Below are 21,684 nucleotides of genomic sequence, written 5' to 3'. Positions count from 1 at the left end.
ATATAGCCAAGAATCCAAATTTAGCCATTCTGTGTAACTTTACTTTTAGGAAAAAATCCAACCTCTTGCCAACAGAAATTTACATATTTTGCTAAGCAGATTTATTTCTCACATAAAATAAAACTCATGGGGTCAAGATCTCCTGTGGTTTGAGAGGTGTAGTATATCAACTTCAGGACTGAAGGTTACACTTATCTCAAGTTTATTTCCAGGAAAGGATTTTGCAAGAAGGACAAATGCTGAATTTTCAACAGAGAATCAAATTTGCTGTGTCACTTTTAAGCAAATATGAAAATATTTTTTTGTGATTTTAATTACATTGCCGAGTGTATTTGAGAGACAAAAGTGCACATCTGCAAAGTTAACTGAACACTAAGAATAACTTTGGTAGGATTGAAATAGAAAATAGCCAAAGGAACCTTCAGTGTTCATACTATAAATGTTGCATAAATGTCGCTGGGAAATACTTATTATTTTGATATACTGAAGTTTGAAGATCCTTTCTCATGCTTTATAGATCCTATATACACAGATCTGGAATTAAAATTATGTGGAATAGCTGCTAAGTGACAACAGAAATTTGCACTGGTCCACAAGCCTGTCATAAACATTGCACTCATAGGCCTCTTGCCTTCACATTTTCCTTACAGCTGCTGCCTTATGTTTAATCTGAAATAGAATACTTTGCCTAATAGGTGCAGTGATTCCTGTTTAGAAGCAGAAGTCTCCTTATTTATATAAATTATTGACTTAATCTATTTTAAGTTACACAACAACATGACAACGATGTTCCACTATTTGGCATATTTCTGTTTAGGTTTGCATTTGTTAAATAGAAACATATTAGCATGCAGTGACAGGAAGCATTCCAGTTCAAATAATCTTCAGCTTTGCTCTTGAAATTGGAAACGTGCACATATGTAAATAAGCACAGTGCAAGAAGAGAAATGAGGGGAATATGAAGTCAATGCATTGTTACATTGACAAGAAACCACACACCTTTTCTCATGACCAATAACTAGTGCCAGGCTTCCTCACCCTCAGCTGACAAACTGAGGGGACGTTTGGGTTTCCAGGTACAAATATAACCTACAGTAGTGAAGGCTGAGGATGGACATGCTTTCTGAACAGGTTATCTATGTCCAGTTCCAGCCTGGTCTCCAAACAGCATAACATGCCTCTTCCTTCCACTTACCGTGCAGAAGACAATAGACTGAAAAAGAACAAGGTGTTTTGAAGACTTCAAACAAGAATACAGGTCTTTACAACCAAGATATATACTAGAGAGTCATATTTTGCCCACAAGTATGAAAACAGACAAAATTAATCTTGAATGTTGTCTCATCCTGCTGTGCAGGAAAAAAAATATACACCAAAACTTGTTTCCTCTACGCTGAAAGCTGCTGGGTTAGATAATATATAACCTATACTACTATCAGCAATATTACAATTTTTAATATAATGTGTGTGTGTCCCTTTTTTTTCTTTTCATTTGTTCTAAACATTCATCTGCTTGTTTGAATGCCATATAAAATCAGTCACTCTGAAGTGTTAATCCTCGGAAGATCTAAAAAGACGCACTTATAGAAGATGACTTTACACTACAACACGCTTTTCATGTAAGGACATAACCTGAGAAAACCTAATTTTATCTTTTTCTGCTATCTTCAGTTTGAACCATTTTTATTTGTAACTACCTCTGATGTCTTGATGTCCTCATAAGAAAACTGCATGGCAGGTACCCCGAGATGGTTGATGAAATAATCTGAATCTCCCTGTATCTGCACAGAACTCACATTAGATCCTGGACATCTAGTCTTTTCCACACAGTTGAAGCTCTGGCTCTGAAAAACAAACAGAAATCAAAATTTTAGTTACTTATTTGCAACCAGGCGCTTAAATCAGTTGTATCATATCTTATTTACACAGCATTCTTTGAATGGAAGCATTTTAAGAACAGCCTGGAACTTACACTGGTGCAAACAGGTATTAGCTGGTTCATACTTAGTAGTGAGTGAGTCTACAAACTTTTTACCCCCTATTGATATATATTGTAGGATCAGACACAGCAGAGAATGAAGTGTGCTGCAACATGGCTGAGTCTTTCAAAGGACAATGAAAGTCATCTCTAATTGAAATAATAGGAGTGGCAAGAGAAGAAGCCTTTGGTAGGCTACAAAATGTCCCATGCTGAACAGGAGATCAGAGTTCATCATGGTGCCTTTTGGAAGCATGTTTCCAGATCTTTAATGGGTACTAAGGAATTAATTTTTTATTCAGTTAATAGCATGCTCTCTAACAGCAAAAAGCCGAATCAGATTATCATGTTCAAGATACCTGATAGTGTATGAAATGCTGTAAGCAATTTTTCTGGGTAAATTGCTTAAAACAATTCTAGTCAGTGACATGTTTGTATTTCTTTCAAATAAGCATTTTATGTGAAGTCTTAGCAACAGAACAGTAACAGATGCAAGAAGAAAACTGGAAAACAAGCCCAAGACTGAGTGCTACATACTCGTGTAGCTTTCAGATACATTAGGCAACTAAACACTTAATAAGCAGTAGGCACAAAGGCTTTCAGCATCTATTATAGCAAATAAAGTATTTAGGTTTCTTTTTAGGAATGTTAGGAAGTTGAAGTACTAGAGATTATTTTGCTTTAGCTAACAGTTTACATAGTATAACTTCAGTTCCTCAGACCTACCTACTAAGTAATTACTAGCTTGCTACAAAACTGGGTAAGATTACTTCTCCTTTAATACTAAAGCGCACCAGATTCTGTATATTAAAGATCCTGAGCTTGGCAGGAAAATGTTATAAGAGTTAGAAAAAGACAAATCTGGGTATTTTTCCATGTTTAAATTAGCATAATTATTGCTTCACAGTTTCACTTCAGTGCTGTGAAGAATGCAATTGCATATTGCCCACCTTATATGACAGTAGAAGCCCAAACTATATACTAATTTCAAAAGGTATTTTTAAACAACTACACTTTATCTTCTACAGTCTTTCCTAGATAAAAATGCTGTATAGCACTGTTGTGATGTAAGACCAACCAGTAACTCAGACCCACGCAGCTGCTGGCTCACTGCTCCCCTTCCCCCCCCCCCACCCCACTCCCAGTGGGATGGGGAGGAGAATTGAAAGAATGTAAACACCATGGCTTGAGATAAGGACAGTCCAATAACTCAAGTGTAATACAAAACTACTACTACTACTACCACCAATAATAATAATGATAAGGGAAATAACAAGGCAAGAGAATATAAAACTAAAAAAGGGAAGGAAAAAAACCCCAATAAACTCAAGTGATGCACAATACAACTGCTCACCATCCACTGCCTGATACCCAGCCCGATCTGAGCAGCGATCTGGGCCTTCCAGGTAACTCCCCCCAGTTTATATACTGGGCATGACGTGCTGTGGTATGGAATACCCCTTTGGCTAGTTTGGGCCAGGTGTCCTGTCTCTGCTTCCTCCCGAATTCTTGTGCCCCTCCTCACTGGCAGAGCATGAGAGACTGAAAAGTCCTTGGTCGGGGTAAGCACTACTGAGCAACAACTAAAACATCAGCGTGTTATCGCACTGTTCTCAGAATAAGGCCAAAACACAGCACTGCACCAGCTACTAAGAAGGAGAAAAATAACTCTTACAGCTGAACCCAGGACGAGCACACATCCACACATAAAGGCATGTTTATAATTTCAAGCATATATATGGACACAAGATCCATTCTTAAGTGATTTCTCCCTTCAGGAATTATGTTTCAAGTATCACACCATGCACTACGCTACAGTGTAGATTAGACAATCTCTTAACTTCTTTGCACTGCCCAACGCATCTGGTCCAGTTTCATAAATGAGTAGTAGTCTGTTCTTTCTTTAATGTTTAAAAGTTTACTGAATGACACAAAACACAGCTTTTCGGTTCAAGCGGAAAACCTCCGAAATAAGCAAAAAACCAGTTACCTACCAAAGTCACAAATCACAAAGTTAAATGACCAAATTAATACCAATAAAAGTGTTGGACAAAACAATTCAGTATCAGAAAAGACAAACAGAGCTGAAGAGTCAATGATCCGTAAGAAAGCCAAATAGCACATGGAAGGATCTCATCTGTCTAAAAAGACCTTAACCCAGCTCTGAGTAAACACAATGGCAGCCAAACTCTTTAAGGCTAATGCTACTTGCATCTACTCAGGTTAAGAATTTATGTAACTATAGTGACTATCCAGAATTAATTTTCTAGAAGTAATCAACAGATGAGATATCTTGAAATGTGGTAAGGACCATCAAAATCTTACCATATACCTCACAGAGGTAAGGAAACTGAGCAGGGAAATGAATGTACCTTTTTTTTCCTTGTCAATCTAAATCTTTACACCTTTCACTCTACCTTTCATCATCTCCTATGTATCTGTACCTAGAATTTTTTGTGGGGTTTTCAGAAAAGGAATACTGTCAGCTGCTGCCTGGAGGTACAAGTGTGGACTTGGAATTTATACCCAGAATTCCCATTTGGGAAGGGGGTAATAGAGGGTAATCGAAAAGGAAAACAAGGTTTCATGCAATGACTAACATTTCACACAGCAAAAAATGTCAGAAATTTTTAATCTAGTATGTGAGAAGTCAACTGGTGTAACTGTATGAATGAAGTTCTAAGGCATTTTCCATTAGTGTCATCTCGCTATACCCCAAAATGGTTGGCTAAGTACCAAGAACATTAGAAAGCTGGATCATTATTGTCATCTACTAAGCAGATTATGTTTCACATAAAAGCAATTAAGGTTATAGATACTACATGGACACAGCTAATTAAGACTATTTTGATACTGTTCTGCATTGTTTCTAAGAAAATGATGGTAGAGTCAGTTAATTCTGAATATACACCAGACCCCACTTCTGTTAGTATGCAGGAACCTAGGAGAAACCTTCCTTTTTCAGAAACCCAAGACTGACTTTTAGCCAGCGTTCTGCCCCTCAGAAAACACTACATTCCATTGTAACTATTCAAAAAGAATGTTACTTTTTTTCCCCACTGTAAGCAACAATGAAAAAAATTTTAATTATGAAAGTTTATTTATGTTTACAGATTTGGTTAAGAGTACAATGAGATTTGGTATTTTTAGGTTTTTACATCACCAACCTTCATGGTATAGGATTTACATTTTCATGATAATATATGTTGTCATATCATGACAACATGGCAATGTTCAGCTCCACAGGGCTAGGATCCTAAGAGTTTAACTGCTTTGTTCAACTTCCACTGCTGCTAGGAAATGAAGGTCACTCCTTAGTAAAAGACTACTTGGGGATGTGGGCCACAGAAATGATCTGGGTGGAAGAGAAGATTACAAAAATGCCAATGTCCAGAAACACAGGATTTAAAAGCATTTTAAAGTTCTTCAATGCCAAATAACTTGTAAATCATAATGTAATAGCAACCGTGTATGGCTTTGGCATTCTGCTTTCCCTTTCCTTCCCCCCCATCCCAACTAGTTTGCTATTTTTGCACATTTAAATCTAAAATGGTATCATTTACTACTACCCTCTTTATAACTTAACAAGTTGATTAGTTTTAATTCTGATAATCCACAGAATCTTTGCTTTCATATATGCAAAAATAACCAATTTGTGAGTTCCCAGTTTGGAAAAAAATTTAATTGTTATGCATTATTTCATCAGTTGCAGACAGGTCCTACTTAATGATCCCTTAAACGTTAGCTTTTTAAGTAGGAAAAAAAAAAAGAAAAAATAAAAACGCATCTAGAATAAATTATCAGCAACACGCTCTGTAGGAACTAACTCCCAGTTGTAGAATAGGCAAACTACATTTCTTCAGCTAGTTAGTCTTAAAGTAAAACACACATAATAGCACTGTTCAAATCACTCAGTTGCTCATGCTGGTCTCCACTGTGTGAATCAAGCCCTCCCTTTAGACTGGAAGGAAATCAAGCCATGCAGTTAGACAGTAATCAAGGAGTGTTTCATGTCAGTGTAAGGATGCACATGCTATTCATAACCGAATAATTTTATTTCTCTGGAGTTCATTTTGGTTTTTGGCATCTTGTTAGAGGTTTATTTTACAAATTTGAGAAAATGAAGAGTAGCATATGGCCCATTAAATACATTTAATTTAGGTTAATGTTATAAAACAGATCTGACACATATAAAGTATAATCAAGTGGTATTTCACTGCAGACCTTATTCTAACACTAATTAGATCTAAGCATTCTAGGTGCCTTTTGTTGCAATGTTAAGATCTTGGTATAAATAAAAGCCTATATTAAAAAAAGAAAATATATCTTGGCCATTTCTATGGTTCACCTTTCACTTAGAGACATGTACCTGTCAGCTCTGCCTACCTTCCTTTCTTTATGTGACTCCAGCTGAAGTTAAAACCTTGGCAGCTTCTGAGAATGGATTAAAATGTTTAAGTAGTTTTTCAACAGGACAAATGAAGAATGACCAACTATTCTTGCAGCGATCTCAGCTTCAGAACTACAGCAAGGAAGCTTATTCTTCATGAATAATCAAACTTTATTCCATGAGTTGAATCACCACCTGTATTAGTAGCTGGTGCAAGGAAAACACATTTAAGAAGCCAAAGCATGGTAGCCATCTAGATGAAGTAAAATTATCTAAACAAAAAGCATAATTTATTAAATTAATCACAGGCAATGTAAAAATGCAGAAAGCAACAGATTAGTATCTTTATTACTGCAAATGTGTTACTCTAAATCATCATCATCAAGGTAGGAAAGGCCAGAGAAGCTGCATAGCAAAAGATTCACATGTATATATCCTCTCATCTATAAAACCCTGCTATACTGACAAACAAATCATTACAGGAAGAAGGTTTGACAACTCTTAAAAAATATTATTAGCTGTTTGCTTGCCCTGACTACTGAAACCTAGTGGGGAAAAAAAAAAAGGGGAGTTTCTAGGAATTCTATCAACTCTATGGCAAGCATACTCCTTTGTTTTCTCCCATCCGATTATCTGGTTTGGATATAAACATCCTCCTTTGCTCTCAGTCTTTGCCGATTTATCATATACATTGCTATTAATACAAAACAGATGTTTACAAAACTATTAGGGATATTCAATACAGTATTTTCCCCTAAAGACCTCAAAGTACTTTTCAAATCAACTAAAGGTAAGCAAGGTACCTAGTATTTCAGCCTTGCCTAGTATCACAGAGCAGAACAACTAAATAGATATTAAATATTTCCCAACTTTTGAGCCTTATCAAACTTTCATAATTCAAGTACGTACACAAAAATAATTCTAACTTATATCCAATCTTTCACTGCATGAGGAAAAAAAAGAAAATCTGTTAATAATTAATATGCTATATACAGAGAATAGCCTAAATGTTACACACAACTAATGTGATGAATGTACCTATTTAAACAATGCAATCATATGATTATCTCCACTATTTTAGAGACATAATAAAAATATTAAAAAAGGGATAGGCAACTATAATGTTCTACTACAGACAGTAATATTGTGAAAAGCTGTCATTTCAGTGCTTGTGCATGTCTATTACATCTATTATAGTCATGACGGCGAAGTTCAAAAAGAGCATACAACCCAGTTTCCCTATGACTTTTGACTTCTTGATACTGTATTAGACATGAAATACAACTGAACAGCTTCATCTGATGATACTTACACTACCTGTTCACACACTTTAGTCAACATTTATAACAAAGTAAAGTAGGAACACAAAAAAGAATGATCACTCTGTAGACCAAGCCTGCAAGTGTTGAGAGTAAGATAAATATGATTAAGACTACACCAAGAAATCTTCTGAGGTAGTGTGACTAAAAAGTGCTGACACATACACATTATCTTGTCACTAGGGAAAAACAACACCCACAAGAATTAGTGTTTATTTAAAGATGCCAGAGACAAAAAATTTAGCAGCCATCATAGTGCAGGTGATTCTCAATCATACTACTACATCTGACAGGGATCACCATTAGTCCCTTAGAAATTCCCTCACAATGTACTTGATGTTTTTGAGTACACAGAAGCACTGCATCTGGAAATTCCAAGAGTAAACTGTTTTTTAGCTTGTGTGGGAAGAAAATATCGTATTTTCACTAACAAAAACTGCCTTTTAGATAAACCACATGGCTCTAAAAGAATTGTTCTTTGAAAATGCATGCAGGTATCCTGCATGACAGAGATGACCTTTTTCACCCAGGGGGGTAAAGGAAACTGAAAACTGGGACAACTACAACGCTTATAAAAGGTCAGAGCAAACAGAGATTACCCAAGACCAAGTTCTGATGCTGCATTCAGATTTCCACTGAACCAAGAAAAATTCAGTGAACTATGGAACATAAGGTGCCATACTTAAAACTCCAGTTTTATCTTTCAGAAAAGTGTAAAATAAGTTTGGACCTTTAACGGTGGCTTCCTAACTAAATTGCAAAACTATAATACCAGCAGTTATAAAACAAAGCATGGGGGAATATGTATGCTTGGTGCAAAATATTAAGATATATTGTTACATGTTGTACTACTTTACAGATTTATATTATTTTTTATTTAGTTTACAGCTACAAAACATGAAGCAAACATAAACCTGTATTACTTTTTCAGGTCTTCGACTTCTGTTAAACAGCATTTGCATATTTTGAAATCATTGTCTTATTTAAAAAAAAAAAAAGACCATCAATGTAAGGACTTTATAATAAATGGGACCTCACAGGACTGAACCACATTTTAGATGCAAATTTCACATCAAACTGGTAATAAATACAAAAGGAAGGTAGTAAAAAATTATAGTGTAAATTTAATTTCCTTTACTGGACTTTTTCTACATTTAACTTTATCTACTGACAGTCTCTCTCTGATTCCTGATGCTTTTTATATGATACTGAATTACACTCATCCTTCCTACACATAAATTGAAGTCATAAGCCTCATTAACTCAGATATACTTTTGCCAACATCCAGTACAAACTCCTAGGAATTTTAATGGCTTTTTTAAGAGAGATGAAAATCAAGCAGGTATGCTCCTATTTGATAAGAGAATTTCAGAGCAATCAAATATTTAAGAGCTAAAATTACATAGCATAAATTATATAAGTGGCAAGACTGCAACTGGAATGCCATCAGAAGTTCCAAACATCTCAGTACCTTAAAAATACAGAGAGTTTAACACGGTTTAACAAAAGCAATAAAGAAATTACAGAACATAGCCATGGCACTGGGTTTCTCCATCGTACTCACTTACCCCAGACTCCTATACTCATCAACCGGAAAGTATTGCATGAGAACTTCTCCCATACTTTCTCATCAGCACAGATAAAGGCAAGCTCTCCAGCACCTCAGGTACAGTAACTTTAAAAATCCAATTTCTATGACCACAGGCTCAGCCTCCACATTCAGTGGTAATTTATGGTAAAATATTTACCATACTACTTATTTACCTATACATTTTACCATTACTTTTATTTATGGTAAAATTCAGAGAACAGCTTAAGATTGTATTACATTAGATGAACAACACAGCAAAAAAAAAAAAAAGGCTACAGAGGAAACTTGCCTCCAGACCTAGTTCAACACACTGAAAACTGGGTGGTTTTTTTTCCTTTAGAGCTTGTATTTTTAAACCTAGTTTCTAATGTAAACTATTTGTGAGCATGGAATGGTTGCATTTGTAATTAAAGGATGCAGTCGAACAATTTTTTGTGATTATGTAAAAAGCAGTACTTTCTTGGACTTAATGGTGTTCAAGCTTTTTCTTCCAGGTATCCAGCAGCAGGAACACTGGTCAGGGTCAATGGTCATATACATAGCAAGGTACTGTGAAACCAAGGTTTAATAAAATGCAAATTAATCAGTTTTAGTATAAAACCCTGATGAATTGGGACTTGATAAGAACTGCATGACTTCCCTAACGTTTTGTGCTGTAGTAACATTTACTGTTAAAATAAAAACACTGCTTAAGTAGGTAAGAGGATTAGGATTTAATGACAAGACCTTGTTTTCAAATGGTTGATATTTTATACACCATGGAAATATTTAAGTCTTGTAAATAATTTTAAATGCCTAAAGGCATTCTCATTCTATAGTAAGTAGAAATAGAAAGACTGTGAACCCATTTCAGTGTAGTCTAACTCTGTTATGATCAGGTTGTGCCATGCTACTCATTTTGGGATCCATCATCCAAACAAGTCTTAAATAATTCATGACAGACAGTGTGATTATAGTCTTGCTTCTCTATATCCCACAGGAAGAAAAAGAAGTTACTTGTCCCTCTAAAGGGGAAAGATATGTGCACTCAAAGTGTTATATCACATTTCAAGATCTTGTAAGTGTCCCAAACAGGACAGTCATCGTGAGGTTGGACGTCAAATGAATATGCAGTAAAATAACGTTCAGTGGTCTTCAATTTAGTTGAAAAAATCAGGAGAGAAAGCTTTCACTACATACTTCCTGCTAAAAGTGAATTAAGGCTCACCTAGAACAGTAAACTATGAAAGCAAATTTATGGATTTTTTTTGTGATCAATACTAGCCCTGTTAATATGCACAACACAAACCTGCAGACGCTGTGTTTCCCAGTTACCTAACCAGATGGCTCAAACTACCCCATCACTCTGTCCTACTTTAACAAAAAAAAAACCCCAACAAACCAAAACAAACCCAAAACCAGACAGAGAGCAAAACTTGTATTTGTATTGCAACACCTAATGTTAGAAGTTTGCTCACAATTAGTTGCAATATGGATGCTACAGCTTGCAACTACTCTAATTTGAATGTCTCCAAACTATCAATATTTTCTTCACACTTCCTCTTTCTGAGCTACGCAGTATTCATGACCTGTACTATTTTTAGCAGAAATGTCTTCTAGCACTATTCCTCCAAAAACCCACTTGTCAAAGTGCAAATCAGTTCACCAATAACATCCTTCTGAGCCTTATCATAAAGCTGACCCAGAAAGACAGATGCCTCACATCTGCAGTGAAAGTCAACCTGCTACTCTTTCCCCATGCAGTGGAGTGTTTCACTGTGCTGAGATCTACAATCTGCCACTTATGAATACAACATAATCTATAGTGAAAAAACAACATAATCGGGGGGGGGGGGGAGGGGGGAGGGAGGAAAGAAATCATCTATCCCTGCTACACATGTGAACATACTATGTGCCACATATACGCTCTCTCTCTACACACACTCCCAATATCTGATATCATATCAACTCTTTTCCAGAACTTAAGAATCCTACTGAATCATACTGCACATCTCATAACAAAACACACAGAGGCAGGACAGACTCATAACAACACATCACCCAAGGAAGAGAAGACACATATACAAATAAACATGGTATAACAAGTGGAATAGTTAGATTTTTAAAGTGCAGGGGAAATTTACAGTCAAAATTTCTGTTTTGTTACTACAATCACAGACCAGAGTTAAGTTCAATTGCAATATACACAAATGAAGAAACTTTTTTATAATAGAACACAGAAAATCACACGTAATACTCTGGAGGAACTCTCTTGCCACATTGGTAAATTACTGCAAATCTCCCTTATGGCACCACCCTGGAATCAGGCCAAAGTAATTTACTGCTGGCAAAGCTTTACCTTGCCCTAAAACCTCTGGTCTGACATTTAAACTCCTCGACAGCAACTATGAATCAACAAATCACTCCCTTCCCAATCACACTCAAAAATATTTTTCATTCTTTGAGACGGAAAGTCACTCTTATTAGTCCATACAGGGCATAAAGGTCAAGAAACTACCATCATATTTTTCATAAAACATCTCTCTTCCAGATTTCAGTGAGAATCGAGCAAATGGAATAATAACAGTACATGCACTTAAGATATCAGGTATCTCTATCAACTGCATTTTTCAGAAAGATCATCACGAAGCAGATTTATTAAAGTGTGTCAGACAGCACCACAAATACTGGTCTCCAGGCTCTACTGGGAGAGAAATGATCCAAAAGATGCTGGATGATTTTATTTTGCAGCGGTGGTGCAAAAAAACTTTGGGACAAGTGAAGCACTGTAAACCCTCACTTAGGCAGTGTAATGCTCCGACATTTTCCCTGACTAGATTGTTCCAACTTTTATCTACTTATACTATAATTAAGTATCCGTGATACTGTCTCTGTACTGGACAGGAAAACAGTACAATATGGGAAGCAGAAGAGAAAAAAAAATACTACAGAAGAGAAAGCAGTAGTGCCTCTACTACTAGTCAAATGACTTTTTCTTTCTGGTTTCCACAGAAATTCACTTGACTTTGGTTTCAAGAACAATGAAACATTAAGGCTTGGGATAACAACTAATTGAATAAAATGGGATTTTAGCCAGACACATGAAACCTATCTTTTCCAAGTAACTCTGAAAATATTTTCACCAAAACACACAGGAGCCAACTCTAAGCCAAAACTCAACACAAAACCAAATGCCGTGGTTCCTTTGCAGCCTGAAAAATTAAGGTTATTATCTGAGATATTTCCAAAACCCATGGATAGTACTGAATAGGGATGTGGTCATTGCTATGTAATGTCAAGTACTGGAAGACAAAAAACAGATTTTAATTTTGACAAGAAAATGTGGGGTTTTACTGTTTACAAGGTTCCAGGGATATGTCACTATTCGTCCATAACAAGCTAGCAAATCCCAGAGAGACTGATAATGTATTTTATTTCAGAATTTATTAGTACAGATCTATAAGACTAAAACCAGATAGCTTTTAACTACTGCAAAATATAATCTAAGAAAAATAGGTATTACATTATTTTTCAGCTTTAATACTCCAGATTCTGATCTTCAAAAGTTAATTTTGCTGTAATGAAACCAAACGTTCTGAAACAATGGATGCAGAGAAAAATGGACTGATAAAACAAATTGACAAACCTAGTAAAGTGTAATCTACAGCTATTTACTCTTACCATGTAAGGAAGACTAATGAAAGCTACATATACCTATTTTTGAGAATACTAAATAATACAGTATCTATGTGAACCTCCAAAGTTGCAGATTCTAGTCAGCAGTGTGGAAAAAACTTACTTCACGATCCAATAATTTTTAAGTGCTGAAGCTTCTGATTCACATAAACATAAGCTCACTTTTTCCTCTATATTAAATCTTTCTCCATGCACTCCATCTTCCACAGTTTGCATCTCTGCCCTCACTGCCGTAATTGTATATGTAAATAATTTTATGAACAGTTTCCCTAAGCTCAGAAGTATTATTCATAGATATGAAATCAAGCAGGCATATACACACACACACAGACACACATTTCCAAAATATAAACAGACTAGAAGTTCCAGGACATGATTTTCATTATACCGGTTGTTGGTATGGTTGGTATTTAATAGAAATCACATGTAAGAACATAGCTCTGTTTAATAATATCCTTTCTGTAACAATTGAGAGTTGTGGATCTGAAGCCAAACACAACAATTCTGTTGTCGAATTTATCCTTTAAAAAAAAAAAAAAAAAAAAAGAGAGAATATTCTTTTACTGAGATCAGTTGCTTTCATGTGAATAAAAAATATCATATACTCAAAAAGCTAATCTCTGCCTAAAGACACTAAAAGATGAAATAATCCATCTTTTACAATATAACTGATTCTAATGTTTCCTTGTGCTCACTCTTAAAATACTGCTTTATAGTTCACATATGAATTTGTATGGTTTTATTTTTCCAGTGTTTGATTCTTACGCGATCTTTTATGTTTTGACATTCACATACTTTAAGAGTAGTGATTTTCTATCCAATAAATAATGAAGGTGTTGACTAGTACTGAATCTAGTGCTGCTGCCTGAAAAACATTGGTATGAAAATGTCCGTTTAATGATGGTTCTCTATTGGTAGGTAACACCTTAGAAAATCTATCAGTCAGCTTGGGTAAATTTGAAATCCATGTGATTAACTACCATCCTAAAGCATTGTTTTTATTGTAAATTCATAGAATACTATACAGGATGTTCCATATCAGTCCCTCAAAAGCTTAAAAAAAAGTTTTATGAGAGATGAGTTCTGTGAAAAAAACTGACTGGCATTAATTATCCTACTTCTAAATCTTGTTTAAATTAATTATCGCTACTTTATCTGTGGTTATTATCAAAATTAATGAATCTACAGTTACACAGGTCATTGCAATTCTCCTTTGTAATGCTGATTCAACTTTAGTACCCTTTTGGCTTCTAGAACACCCGCAGTCTTCATAGTTCAGTGCTGTAACTCTTAGCCTACAGTTGTTCAGGTTTGGTACTCTGGGCTCCATTGCCTTATGTGATCTAGAGACCCTGCAGAACAATTACTTCAGCCTTCCTCTTCTTCAGTTCCTGCATAGGATGCCATAGCTGTCTAATAACTTCCAATTACAGATTTTGTGCAAACTTAAAAACTTAATGTTTATGTAGCATGACTGATCAAATTACCCATATTGTCTTTTCTCATTTTTATGATTTCCTATTAGTTAATCTGAAAATGCCAGTCATGCGGTGAAAACTAAACCAAAATTCAGCTACTCCTTTATACTTACTGACTGAATTTTTTTAGAGTAATGTTAATCTGAGATTGTCATTTTAGGCAAATCACCTAAAATAAGGCCAATCACCAAAGCACCAAATTCTTAACACAGTTAACAATGAATAACATCAAAAGTTCCTACTGTCTCTTTCCTCCTGTATGCCTTTAAAAGAACAATTCAAAAAAAAACCAAAACTAAACCAAAACCACCAAAACCCAACCCCCAAAAGGCAAAACCAATCAACCGCAAAACCACCATCACCAAACCCCCCCCCCTTGAGCCCCAGTTGTTAATTTGCACTAACCATTTCCCAATTATATGCAAGAAAACTTACCTTACCATCAGATTTCAATCTGGTACTAATCATAGTTCACTAAAATGTAACAACTAAGAAGGACTATTCAGAATGTGCATTCAAATGCGCATTTTGGAGTAAACCTCACACGCACACAAAGAAAGAATAACTGGATCTAGTGGTCTGAAGGAGATTCCTACTTTCAAAAGATACATGAAGTACTAACTCAGAAAATTACTAGATATTCATTACCTAAAAACACATGCCAAGTTACTACTAACAGAGATAAGATGCTCATGCACTGAAGCATATCTTATGTACCTATCATTCTCAAGACTACATAAAGAACAATCAATGTGTATGGAACTTCTCTGCAATAAATGATCCTTTTACTTCAGGACTTAGATCAGCCAGCTAAGAACAGCCAACGCATTTTACTGTTTGCCCCAACTGCAAAATGTTTATGAACAGAGTAAATGTATCCATTGAAAAAATATGTCCCAGAACAATTGAGTGAATATTCAAATTCTATACTCTGACTAAAGATACTAGAGAATCAAACCTCAATCTGTCCACAAATTGGCTACACGGGCCAAAACTGGTCAGACCTTAACAACCAGAAACTAAAATCACTAATGTTATCAAATGCCTAATTTACAACTCTACTAGGTCCCCAAGTCTCTCCCTGACTATTGATACTTAAGTATTGCCGAGATGCAGGCCACAGAGGGGTCGAAGTTCAGAGCTTTTCCTAAACCATCAGTCTAGAAGCTCAGGTTCCACAGTTGACATGGCTTTCTTGAAAGCAGGGCTGCTGGTGCTGGTGCCAGACCATTCCTTTATTTCTTAGCCCATTTTATTAATTTTCCTAAGTCTGACGGAGGAGACCCTCAGATCTCCTCCACCCTAAAGTCACAAACATCTCAGTGCCTAACAACAGCTTTCTGAATCAAAGTATCTATTTCAAGCCCTAATATCTTAACAGAAACATTGAAGGAAAGATATTACAATGATGTATTTAAGTAGGAGGCAAAAGATGTTGTATGAGTGCTTTACACAGACTCATAACTAAAATCTCTTCATTTTCTGGTTACTATTTTTATCATATTTGGCAGGTGTCAGAGTACAACTATGAGAAAAGTAGCCAAACATATAAAATCACATCTTTGTGAAGAAATTAAACTGCATTTAGTAGTTCCTCATAAAAATTGTGTACTAGGCAATGTCTGACCTATAAATATAAAGAAACATGCTAAGGACCCTGTGCATACTTGTTACACTATGATATACTTACACTACAATGTATTTCACTCTGTATGAATTGAAATACAGTGAAAGAATTAAATATATATCTGCCTGCCTATTTTTATGCTGAGAACATCTGTTACCTGTATTGTGACTGTGGAATGATAGTAGTTGAAAAAAAAAAAAACTAGAACAGATTATGGCCATATAATTTCTTCTATGAATTAGCGTAAGCAAATGTCCTTTACAGATTCTGCAGTGAACTCTCTCCCCATACAATAAAGACTCCATATTCACCTACTGCTGGCTTACTGAGTAAGAAAGCATTAGTGAAAAAATATCAAATTCTCTTACCTAAAGCTATGCCTAGTATATGCTCCTTCTCACCAGTCAGTTTGATTTGGCCTTCTAAAATATAAGGCTTAGATCTTCAGAAGTGCTGAGTGACCATCAGTTACACTGATGTTCTTGAGGAACAGCAGATTGTCTTGTGAAATGTAGTTTGAAAAGCTATGAGAGCAAACTGTATAAACCTGAGGGAGATATATTATTCTTTGAGAAACCTATTAATAAATACATGATACTTGAAAAGTCACAAGGAAAGAGAGATTAGAATGACTTGTTCTTGTATGAGCAGTATATTTTTAAGAAATAGAAAAATATTCATTATACAGCTAAAGCTCCAATCCTGGACCTTTAAAGAAAAAACAAACAAACAAACCAACAACAAAAAACTCCCAACCACAAACAAACCAAAATCAAAACCAAACAAAGAAAAACCTCATGACTACCACCAAGAAAAAAACAACTAAAACCGCCAACCAAACTAAAAACCGCTTCCCCAATAAAATCAACAAAACCCAAACAAACAAATAAACAAACAAAAAAAACCAAACAACAAACCACACAAAGAAAATGCTGACCCAAAGCTGGAACTAAAGATGAAACTTTACTTAAATGGAAGGAAATGTAAGAAACTACTGACATATCTTTCTTAAACTGTATTTTTCTAAACCAATTCCCATGCTACTAAGACATAAGTAGCAATGGAACATTCATTAGGACAATCATTTGTAATAAAGTATTCTGTTTCTCTAAGTATCTGCATGTTGACACAATACAGAAATACTAATAATTATCACCCATCATACTAACATTTGCCACTTTGTTGAATGGCATTGGATAGCATACCTAGTTTGAAATTTTAGTACTTTATTATCTCTGAAAATATTATTTATAAGCTTTTTTAAAGACTGTGATCAAAAATAGCAATGCAGATGAGTTCTAGGGCTGTAAATTTCACTTCAAGTGCTTCATTTTACCACATTTGAGTGTAGTTTGATTGACTTCTCAAAGCATTGAAAAATAGGTTACAATATGAGCCAATCATGCTGAACTAAAAGGAGTGATTAAAAAAACCCTCAAAATGCAACCTTTCTAATGCAGAGTTCAATACATACATAGAGACTGGAGTAGAGAGAAACAGTATTAGTGTACATTAAGAGGGCTAAAGTTTTCCATCTAAAGGAATTAAAGAAATGTTTATGTCAGGAATGATTTTCAACTTGGTTCCAACACAGTATAAACTAAAACTGAGTACAAAAAACCCCAACAAAACACCACCCACAACAAAAAAATCCATCTTTCTTATTCATCTGCATAGCACACCTGAAAGCAATAGTACCTCAGCATTTCTTAGCCAAGTCAAGGTTTTTATTAATAGTCAATGATGAATTAAAAAAAAAAAAAAAGTAAAACTGAGTAATCTGAATTCAAGCATTTGACCTACTACCACCGCCTGTCAGGAAGGTACTGTGGCACATGCTGCAAAATATTTGGAGCCAGCTACGTGACTAAAGAAGGAAATAATTTATAAAAATGAAGCAAATGTGATCCTAAAACATTAGGAAGCTCACCCAATCAAAAAGAAGCTGAATTCTACATTAACCAACTTAAATCGGGAATGTTGGATACATGCAATGCTGCTTTCAGGTCAATAGCAGATCTGATGCAGAAAATAGTTTGCAAACCATTCCAAACAACAAATGAACTGGAGAAAATAAGGGTCAGAAGAAATACATGAAAAGACTTAATTCAGGAAATTTCATTCAACATTAACAAACCATTTATAGAATGAAACATATTGCAAAATTTTCAACATTATACCTGAATGTGAAATACATCATAGTTTAAGCGTTAAATGCATAGTGCATTAACAACCTGCACTATGCAATTTAAACTGATTCCAACTGCTATTTCTTAAGCACTTTTACGATTAACAAGTGAACTTAATCCCAAATGTTTTAAGAGCGCCCAAATGTAGAATAGAAGACTAAGAAATCATATCCCTCTAATTATTTGACATGAGATCTGGATTAAATTATACCCTTTCCTTCATTTGTGACTTTGTCAAGTCCTATTCATCTCCCCATACTTCATCTTTAGTAAAAAAGGGATAATTTTTGTTTTTCCTTACTGCTAGTCTATCTTGTCCCTTGTGATATAATTTTCAAAGGCAGAAAGGCCAATCAGGGAAGCTTTTTTAACTGAAAGCCACTTAAGTTGAACACCTTTCTTTACCTGTATCTTTGAAAATCTCCTTCATGTTTGTAGTGTTGTATGATCAGACTCAGAATTTGTACTAATTTGAAACTATTCTATCATCATCAATACTAAATTATTACCTGTTTTTCTTAAAATTAAATACTTTACTTTGATGGAGGACACCAAGATAGCCTTAAAATGTTAATGTATGACGCCAAAGCAATGATCCAGAAGATGCTCTGGCTAATTAATAAGCTCTACTCTCAGGATTTAATGAAATTCTAAAAAAACCCTTACTGGGCTTGTGCGCCATAGGAAACAGAGGGAGAAGGAACAAGATGTGTGTAGGAAAAAATTCATAAAGATCTCAGTTCATACAGTTAGAAATATTGATATAGGCAAATATTTTAAGGGTCAACACAAGTAACCATGCTGATATAGTTGATGTAGCTAGTTCCTCAACTCAAAAGAGGGATATCTGAGGCAGCATGTCTCACAGAGAAGTGAGGGGCTGTCACTACTCTGTTCAGCAAGGAACACATGTCCATGTTACTGCAACAAAGCACCTGCTAATAGTCGCCACCAAGCCAGATGTAGTGCAATTCTTCCAGTACATGACAACAACATGGATGTGATGAACTACTCTACCACAGAAGGTTTTCAGGATTTCCAGAAGAATCCTAGGATCTGTGTTCATGCTGTCTGAGATTCAGAGACTACTTAAATATTCCTGGTTTGCTTGGTAGTCCTTCAGCAAAATTAGAATAATTGGAGGGTATTTTACTCAACAACAGTGGTATTCAGTTAACTTACCTCAGCACTTAATTACCAGGAGCCTTTAAAAAAAAAAAAAAGAAGTGGTTTGGTTTTTTTTTTTTTTTACTTCAATGAGTACCGCATTACAGAAAAAACCAAACAAAAACCCCAAAAAACCCCGGAACAACAACAACAACAACCAAACCTCCCCCACAAAAACCCAAATCAGAGAGCATTTGAGGAAAAATGTGCCTGCCAACTCTGCTGGAAAACCGGAATTCTGTACTGACATAATAACCTCAAATTTCTCACCTTTTATTCCACTTTTACACCGGTGTGGCTGCATAAGTCCTCATATAATTCCTGTCAGTGTACATTAACTTACAGGATATCAGAATAAGGACCAAAATATTTACACTAAAGCCCAAGGCAGTGTGTTCTTTGTGGAGCATAAACACATTGTCCCAATTAAAGGTCATGTACGAGCTCTCCTCCTTTCACGTAGTGTAACAGCTCTCTTTTTAAAAGGTCATAGATAGGCTTTAAGTTATAAGAATATTTTGCCTTGAGCTACAGCATTACTATAAGCAGTGCTGCACAAGTATCTAATACTAAATCTGCATGGCAGAATGCTGCATAGTAGTTGTGTCTGCTTTGATGAGAAAGCACAGGATGTCAGAAAGAGCTATGATTATTTACCACTTTCTTTTAAAAGAGGGCTCAAACACTAGAGCATCAAGCTCAGGTGTCAGCAAGCCTACAACCTACTTCCAGAACAGGCTCCAGGGAGACGTTACAGCAGTCTTCCAGTACCTAACAGGGACCAACAAGAAATCTGGAGAGGGGCTTTTTCCAGGGCTGTGTAGTGACAAGACAAGGCGGGATAGCTTTAAGATGAAAAAGGGAAGATTTAGATTAGGTATTAGGAAAAAATTCTTCACTGTGAGGGTGGTCAAATACTGTAACACCTTCTGGTTGCCCCATCCCTGGAAGTGTTCAAGGTCAGGTTGGACAGGGCTTTGAGCAACATGGTCTAGTGGAAGGTGTCCTGCCCATGGCAGGGGAGTTGGAACTAGGTGATTTTTAAGATCCCTTCCAAACCTAACCATTCCATGATTCTATGAAACAAAAGGCTTTCTTTCATCATTCACAAGATAACTAGTGTCACCTGTCTATCTCCAAGTAGCTGATATGAAAGACAACCAGGTTTTGGTGAGCAGGACCAGATGCCTTCAGTAGCTCTCACCACAAACATAATGCTCTTTTCATGGAGAATACAAGCCATAATTTTTAGTGCTGAAGGAGAAAACTCCATCATTCTTACAAGGAAATAAATCAGAAGTCAAGACCCAGTTCTTTTCTGTCTATACTGTTGTATAAATCAGGAAAAACATACTTAAATCACTAGGGTTACAACATTTCATTTTATAGAAATGTAAGTGAAACTAGAATTCCATTCTCAATCTTTTCTCCATTATCAGAACAATGAGATTGAAAAAACCCACAAATGCAAACACAAAGCCATTTTGCAGAATAAGTGAAATATGCCCCAGCATTGTAAAACTAACATTTAAGGACTAACATTTTTTAAAAGATCTAAGGAGACTCAAAAAGAAAATGGAGATTTACACATGGATGAGAATTAAAAAAAAAGTTTTATGAAAGAAATTCAGATAAAGAGAGAAGGCATTTGGAAGAGACATACTGTTCTCAGATTAATTCAGCTCAGTTTATTAAGATGCCTTTGGTTCCAGGTTCACTCACTGGTTAGATACTTTGGTTTACAAAGATATATTCCAAATACCCTTTGCTCTGAAGATGCATTATTTTCACTGGATAACCAATCAGGATACCATTTTGCCTCATGAGCCTCAATTGGTAAAGATTTAACAGATTTCACTTGCTAGTCTGAGACATACCAATTAATTCCAAACACTGAATTTCATACTGAATTTAAGGAAGATGTGTCAGTTCTCTGAAACTGATATTCAGTGCTTAAAGTATATAATTTTCTTTTGTGCATAATAATAACTTTTGTTCAATACGTAACAAGTTTGTTGCAAAAAAGAATAAAAATCGCCAGTGGAAGAAAGGGGAAAGGAAGATTAATCTTTAACTGTGATGACTTCAGTAGATGAAAAATAATTTCCAAATGGTACTGTGATAGAAGACAAGCACAGATCATCTAAGAAAGTTGTACAATCTTGTAGACTGGAAGCTGAAACACATCAGAGAGACTTATTTTTGCAGCAGGATGAGGAACTGGATCAAGTTATTGCTCGAAGTCCTTACAAGTTTTGGTTTTGTACCAT

General features: G+C 35.5%; 1 protein-coding gene across 10 annotated transcripts in view; it reads right to left on the bottom strand.

Annotated features, from left to right (window-relative positions):
• Positions 1-21,684, bottom strand: part of NAALADL2 (N-acetylated alpha-linked acidic dipeptidase like 2) — a 494,598-nt gene that overhangs the window by 81,059 nt on the left and 391,855 nt on the right. For all 10 annotated transcript variants that reach the window (XM_030494655.1, XM_030494657.1, XM_030494654.1 and 7 more), the window contains one exon: positions 1,698-1,844. In XM_030494655.1, the coding sequence (XP_030350515.1) occupies positions 1,698-1,844 (147 nt within the window). The remainder of the gene's footprint in view (positions 1-1,697; positions 1,845-21,684) is intronic.

Source organism: Strigops habroptila, chromosome 8, assembly GCF_004027225.2.
Source record: "Strigops habroptila isolate Jane chromosome 8, bStrHab1.2.pri, whole genome shotgun sequence".
Classification (NCBI taxonomy): domain Eukaryota; kingdom Metazoa; phylum Chordata; class Aves; order Psittaciformes; family Psittacidae; genus Strigops; species Strigops habroptila.
The sequence above is the reverse complement of the archived record's forward strand: the minus strand, read 5'-3'. Positions and strand labels throughout refer to the sequence as shown.